This window comes from Castanea sativa, chromosome 1 (assembly GCF_040712315.1).
Source record: "Castanea sativa cultivar Marrone di Chiusa Pesio chromosome 1, ASM4071231v1".
NCBI lineage: Eukaryota > Viridiplantae > Streptophyta > Magnoliopsida > Fagales > Fagaceae > Castanea > Castanea sativa.
In genome coordinates, this window is record NC_134013.1 from 41,099,291 (window position 1) to 41,106,737 (window position 7,447).

The window sequence follows — 7,447 nt, forward strand, 5'->3', positions numbered from 1 at the left end:
GAAAAATCCATTTGCTTTCCAAAAGCAATTAAACGTCTTCCAAAAACAATGGTGGAAAAAAAAGGGGGCTAGCCTTTTCAAATTACACAATATCATATACAACACATTTAATCAAACAATTAATAGGAACATAAATCTATAATATGAAGGGAAAATTATTCGGTACTCCTAGAGTACTATAAATGCGTACTCCCCACTCTTACTGATAGGATTAATGCCCTTAAATCCTATTGTATGATACTATGTATGATATTATGTATGACATGATGTATGACTTAATATGTGATTGATAAATTTGTTTTATTATTATTATTTAAAATAATGGTAACATGAATATGGGACATTATCATATAGTCAATGAGATGCATATTATGTGATTTATGTAATTTAGTCATAGAAGATATAAGTCATAAGTTCTTTGTAAACTCAGAATTTTAGTTTGTAGTCGGTGATGAAATTAGGCATTTCATCTGTGAAGACTATAACGTATCAACTAAGATGATTTGTTTTGATTATGGAAATGAAGATTTCTAATTGATATGTTGATATGTTTTAAGAGTTAAGACATATTGAACTGGACCGCTGTGAGATTTATTATTCTCCGAACAACTGTCAAATGAATAATAAACTCACGACTTCTATTTACATGAACTCTTAATTCTGAGAGAATAATGGACCTGATTATAAAATGTAGGTTGCTTTGATATATCAAGAGTGAGATCTAAAGTTACGGTCAAAACCACATTTAGTGTTGATGGAAAATTTATTCTCAAGATAAAATTCATAGTCTCTTAATGGAGATATAAAATATTTCATTGAGATAAGTTTAATGGGTTCAGTTATTCAGAGAGTTAAGCCTAACCACTTTGATAAGAAGTTACTAAAGTATATATTTATGAAATTGGATTTCAAAAATATATGTTGAATAATTTTAAAAGATTAAACCGGGTACTCAAGGATAAGATGTAGTAATTTACAAAGTAGCAATCTACATTCATGACTTTGTATTACTACGAATATTTTATGAAGGGGTTACATGTATAATAAAGTCTTGAGATATAATTTATAAATAAGGCTTAGAGTGCAATTATATTTATATAGTGGTATTAAATATAATTAATGGTAACTTTGGACTTGTCAAGAGTTGACAGAAAAGCCCAAGGCTCATTGGAGCTAGTGTCTTATTGGTCCCACTCCAAGCCACACACTTAAGCCCAATTGGAAAGGCCCAAAAGACCAGCCCAATTAGATAATCAGTTAGATATAAAGAGAGAAACATACAAAATTTTCTGTAGAGGTAGAGAGAGAAAACATTAAGAACACTATTGTGAAGTGGTGTAAAGAAATGTTAGACACTTTCACATTCTTCTTTTGGAACTGATTGAGAGACCACACATCTTGGGTGTAAAGTGAAATTGGAGTGAAGATTAAAAGTGTTCCTAAGTACTTCAATCTTTGGTTTTGAATTTCACCGCACCAAGGTACGCTCTCTTGTTCTAAAATTTTGAAATTTACATAACACATGTTATTAATTGCGAATGAAGTAGATCCATTAATTTTCCGCTGCGTATATGCATATTTCCATCACTTACATGAATGGTGGTTCTCACCATGAATTTAATTAGTGGGACGCACCATTCATGTGAGAAGAGGAAAAACGCATTTATGGTACTTCAGGAGTACACAATAATTTCCCAATATTAAGAGGAAAGAAAACCTTGAATTTGTTGTGCGACCGCTGGTCATTGGAGAACTCCCGTGAAGAAATTAGATGAATCCCATCTTGTAGTTTCTGAATTGTTCAAAATGGTTATTCAAATATCTATTTCTATCACCAACAAAGCCCATCATCAGAATTCTTCTACCTACCTAAATAAATAAATAAATAAAGCAATAGAAATTCTATTTGTTTCAAAGTTTTTTACTTTGCCTCTATAGTATTGATCAAAATTAAATCGTTTTTTTATCACAGCAAAAACAATTAGAAAATACCCAAAACAAATCAAAGAAAAACTGACATCCTTACATAGATAAACAGTGTTCACGCCATTGTCTCTGTAATTGGGTCAAAGCAAAACAAATGCTTGAGATATATTATAATATCACAGATTAGAGAGGGTTTTGACTAAATAGTTAAATTATTGGAGAGGTTTGTAATCTTTAAGAGTCCTAAGGAATATAAGGAAGGTAGGGGTTGCAGTCTTAGATTAGAGAGGGTTTTGACTAAATAGTTAAAGTATTGGAGAGGTTTGTAATCTTTAAGAGTCATAAGGAATATAAGGAAGATAGGGGTTGCAGTCTTGTAGTTTAAGGTCTGATGTGATGGTCATGATAGTGATGTAGGGAAGAAAGGGGTTGCAAATTTAGGAATAGAAGGGAGAGATCGAAGGTTCAACATAAAAGAACAGAATCTAACCTTTGAAGTTGCTGTGGACTTTTCTTGTCGTAATAAGAGAAGGAATTGCTTGCCTCCTGAGTAATTCATAATGCAAATCCGCAAAGAGAAGGAATTAGTTCCTAAATAATTCTTATTGCAAATATTACTAAACAATCTAAACTTGTAGTGGGATTTGTTTCAAGGTTGTCGTAGGAAGTAGGAAATAGGAAATAAGGCATATAGAGAGGCAGAGAAGGTAGAAGAAAAAAAGGATGAAGAATGAATAAGACCTGTTTGGTGAGTGAGTTCTAACTCACATTTTCACATTTTAAATAACATTAAAAATATTTCCACACACTTTTTCATTCACACATATATCAAAAACACTTAAACAATATAACTCAAACTCGTCTCCCAAACACCTCCTAAATAACTTAAACAAAACGTGTAAAATTAGTAACTACCCAGTGGAACGGTGCAACTGAACACCAATAGTAGTAAAAATAGTACTCAAACGGTTTGCTTAGACAGCCAAATGAATAGACACATTTTTTTTTTTTGTGTGTTTTTAAATGTAGAGGTGGCACAAATTTATGTAGCCACATGGCATAATAAAAAGAGGTTAACAAAAAGTCAAAATTTTCAACTATTAGTTATTATATATATTTAACCACATAATTTCCTCTGAGAAGTCTGAGGTAACTCTCCTCTCCTCTCCTCTCCTCTCATTTTTTTTTAAATTTTTATTTTAAATAGGCCATTCAGGCGTCTCATGTCGCCGAGGAATGAGTGGATCGTGCCTTGGCCAAATCTAAAGAAGAGGAATCCCGTTTGTTTGCTGTAACCAAGGCTCAGGCCTTGGCCGAGAAGAAAACCAAAGAAACCCTCACCAAGCTAGCCGAAACTGAGAGGGTAAGGAGGAGCGATGAAGTAGCAATGGTTGGCGTTGAAAGGCAGTTGAGGAGCAGTGCAACCATCTTCGGAAAGTTGAGGAGCAACTGGTTCTCGCTTGGGAGAAGATTGAGATCTAAAGGAAAGAACTAGAGGGAAAAAAGGAGGAGGTAACGAAGGCTGAAAAGGCTGCTTATGAGCTGGGGCAAAAAGAGACTGAGGAAGGCCTTAAGTCCCAAATCAAGGAGGTATGCCATGGGTTTTGCCTTTAGGTATGGGCTGAGGCTCCAAATGTTGCTGGAGTAGACTCTTCTTTGGAGATAAGGAACCCAGAGAGGATCATCTTCTTCAGGTTTGGCCAGCTTCTCTGCTCTCGAGACAAGCTCTGCTATCCTGACTTCTCAGCCTTCAAATGAAGGTGAGAAGAGGGGCGAAGCAGCTAAATAGAGGTTAGAATAGAAAAAATGACCATAAGAGGAGTCGAACCTAAGGCAGATGACTCGAGGAATCGAACGTAGCCGAGTTTTTGTTTAACGCAGGTTTTTTTTTTTTATTAATTTTTTTTATAGAAGTTAATTTACCTAAGGCAGGTGACCCGAGAAGTCGAACCTAGTTGAGGCTCTGTTTAACCCTTAGCCTTTTTTATTTTATTTTTTTATGAGTTAATTTACCTAAGGCAGGTGACCTAAGGAATCAAACTTAGCCGAGGTTCTTTTTAACTCTTAGCCTTTTTTATTTTTTATTTTTATTTTTTTATAAGAGTTAATTTACCCAAGGTAAGTGACCCAAGGTAAGTGACCCAAGGAGTCGAACCTAGCTGAGGTTCTGTTTAACCCTTAGCTTTATTTTATTTTATTTATATAAGAGTTAATTTACCCAAAGCAGGTGACCCGAGGAGTCAAACCTAGCTAAGGTTATGTATAACCTTTAGTGCTAACGAGTTTAATAACATCAAGGTATTGGTATGAACAAAACTTTTAAGAAAAAGAGACAAGATATGAATAACATCAGTATTTCTCATTAATAATAATATCTTCGTAGGTTATTTACATTCCATGGCAGAGGTATTGGGATTTCATTTAGGTCCTCTAAGCGATAAGCCCCAACTCTTGCCATTGATGTGACATGATAGGGGTCTGGCTATCCCAACTTGATGCCATTAGATTCTTCACCATTATAATCCTTGGTAGGCTTTCTCCTATTGAAGTGGCAAGGGTTGCTAATGAATCAGCATGGGTATTTTTGATCCTAGGCCTAAACTCTCCTCTCACCTACCCCACAATGAGCCTTGAATCATAGAACACTTCAACTGCTTTTCCCCCGAGATTTTTGACAGCATTTAGGCTTGCTAGGAGAGCCTCATATTCTACCTCGTTGTTCATGGTTGAGAAGCTTAACCTTAAGGATTTCTCAATAGTAACATGCTTTGGAGAAGTTATAACTATTCCACCCCTGAACCCTTCTAGTTAGCAGCCTCATCCACGTACAATTCCTAATGTGGTAGAGGTGACACTATAACAACCATAATCCATTTTTCGAGCATACCTCCCTCTTTGGTACCCCAATTCTCTGCTCCCTTAGTGAATTCAACTACCAGGTCAGCTAGAACTTGCCCCTTTATGGTCGTCCCTAGTAGATACCTGATATCTAATGCTCCCAATATAGTTCCCCACTTTGCCACTCTCCTGGTGTAGTCCGACTTTTGGAGTAGCGCCTGTAAGGGAAGTTGGGTGACGACTACGATTGTATACACCTAGAAGTAATGGGGAAGCTTTTTAATGGCATGTATAATGGCCAAGATGGCCCTTTCTAAGGGCAGGTATCAAATCTTTGCCTCTTAGAGGGACTTGCTTAAGTAATAGACAAGTTGTTGTACCCCCTCTTCCGCTCGAACAAGAACTAGGATCGCTGCATGTGTCGTGATTGCTATATAGGCATACAAGACCTCTTCTCTTTCAAGCCTGGATAAAATTGGTGGATGAGCTAAATAGTTCTCCAATTCCTTAAAAGCCTTGTCGCACTCCTTGGACCAAGCAAAGTCCTTCCATTTGTGAAGCAGCTGGAAGAATGGTCTACATCAATTAGCCAAACGAGATATAAATCTATTTAAAGCCGCTGTCATTTTGGTCAAGCACTGCACCTCCTTTGGGTTTTGAGGTGAATGCAGATTATGAATAACTCTGATCTGACAGGGTTAGCCTCTTTTCCTCAGTGGGTGATCATATATCCCAAGAATTTTTCAGATCTCATGTTGAAAGAGCATTTAGAGGCATTTAAGCGTAGCTTGTGCTTCCTTAGGATTGAGAAGATTTTATCCAAATCCCCCAAATGGGATACGTGCCTGTTCTTCACCACCATATCATTTATGTAGGCCTCCATGTTCTTACCTACCTGAGCTTCAAACATCCTTGTCACCATTTTTTGATAGGTGGAGCCAGCGTTTTTCAAGCCAAATGACATTACTTGATAATGGTAGTTCTCGGTCGAGGTGAGGAATGCTGTCTTTTCTTGATTTAGCAATGCTAATGGAATTTGGTAGCAGCCTTAAAAAGTGTCTAGGAAAATCATCTAAGGATGGCCAAAGGTTGCATCAACAAATTGATCAATTATGGGGATTGAAAATGGATCTTTGGGGCAGGCCTTATTTAGGTCGGTGAAATCCACGCACACCCTTCATTTGCTTGATTTCTTCTTGACTACCACAGTGTTGGCTAGCCAATTAGGATAGGAAACCTCTTTGATGGCCCTATCCTGCTAGAGCTTGTTAACCTCCTTTCTTACTGCTTCAACATGCTCCTTAGAGGATCGCTGAGGTTGATGCCTCCTCAGCATTGCAGCTGGGTGGTGATGGCATATAAACTCTAGATCTACTCCTAAGGCCTCATATGTGCTCCAAGAAAAAACATCCAAGTTATTCCTTAGGAAGATCAAAAATTCCTCCTTCTCGGCTAGTGGTAGCTGTGTTCCTACCTGGAAATACTTTTCATTGTCGACCCTAAGGATGACTTTCTCTAACTCTTCATATTGCACACTAGTTCCTGCCATTTCATCTAAAGCCCCTGATGCTCCAACTACTGGTTGTTATGAAGCGAGGCCTGGACTAGGAGGGTTTACTTGCCGGGCTTGGTGCCTTACAACAGCCACCATACATTGCCTCACCATGGTTTGACATCCCAACAGCTCCTTAACACGCTCCTTGGTTAGGTACTTCACTTTCATGTGTAGAGTGGAGGATATTTCCCCAATTTCGTGGGGCCATGGCCTCGCCAAAATTACAGTGTAGGGTGAATAGGCATCAAATACGATGAAGTCTACCTCAACTAATTCATTCCCTGTTTGTACTGCCAATATAATAATTCCTTTTGGGATTACAGTTTTTCTGTCAAATCCAACCAAGGGGATATCATACCTACGGGTATCTTCAGGTTTCAATCCTAACCCCTTGTACAAATCTAGTTGCATGATCTCAGCCTCACTTCCCTAGTCTACCATTACTCTTTTCACATCAAACCCTCTTATTCGAAGAGTGACCACAAGAGTGTCATCGTGGGGCTAGAAAGTGCCTACCTTATCGGCCTCAGAGAATTGGCTCCTTTTAAGTCCTAGTATGGTTGGACTCTCTGCCCTCTTCTTTTACCCCCAACCGCGATGAATTGGTCATTACCCTAGACAAGGGACTAGCCTCCTTTTTTGGAGCAGAAAAGATAACGTTGATGGTGTTAGGATTTGTGCCATAAAATCCAATTTATTGGCATGTTATAAATAATTAAAATTTTTAATTATATGAGACTATTTATAAATGAACTAATGGGACATTATCATAGTCCTTGAGATGCATTGTATGTGATTTATGTGATTTAGTTACAGATAATATAAATCACAAGTTCCTTGTAAACTCAAAATATAGTTCGTAGTTGGTGATGAAATTGGGTGTTTCTTCTGTGAAGACTATAACACATCAACTAAGATGGTTTGTCTTGATCATGGAAATGGAGACTTCTAGTTGATATGTTGATATGTCTTAAGTGTGTAAGATATATTGAACTAAACTGCTGTGAGATTAATTATTCAATTAACAACTGTCACATGAATAATTAATCTCACGACTTCTAATTTCATAGACTCTCAATCCTGAGAAGATAGTGAATCTGATCATGAAATGTAGGTTATTTTGATATA

General features: G+C 37.2%; 1 protein-coding gene across 1 annotated transcript; it reads right to left on the minus strand.

The window, feature by feature from the left end:
• Positions 1–6,349: 6,349 nt before the first annotated feature.
• LOC142627207 (uncharacterized) lies at positions 6,350–6,730 on the minus strand. Its single transcript, XM_075801024.1, has one exon. The coding sequence runs from the start codon at positions 6,728–6,730 to the stop codon at positions 6,350–6,352; it is 381 nt and encodes a 126-aa protein (XP_075657139.1).
• Positions 6,731–7,447: the final 717 nt, after the last annotated feature.

Bases quoted from the DNA above. Each gene is read 5' to 3' on its own strand.
- LOC142627207 (XM_075801024.1), bottom strand. From the start codon at position 6,730: ATGCAACTAGATTTGTACAAGGGGTTAGGATTGAAACCTGAAGATACC.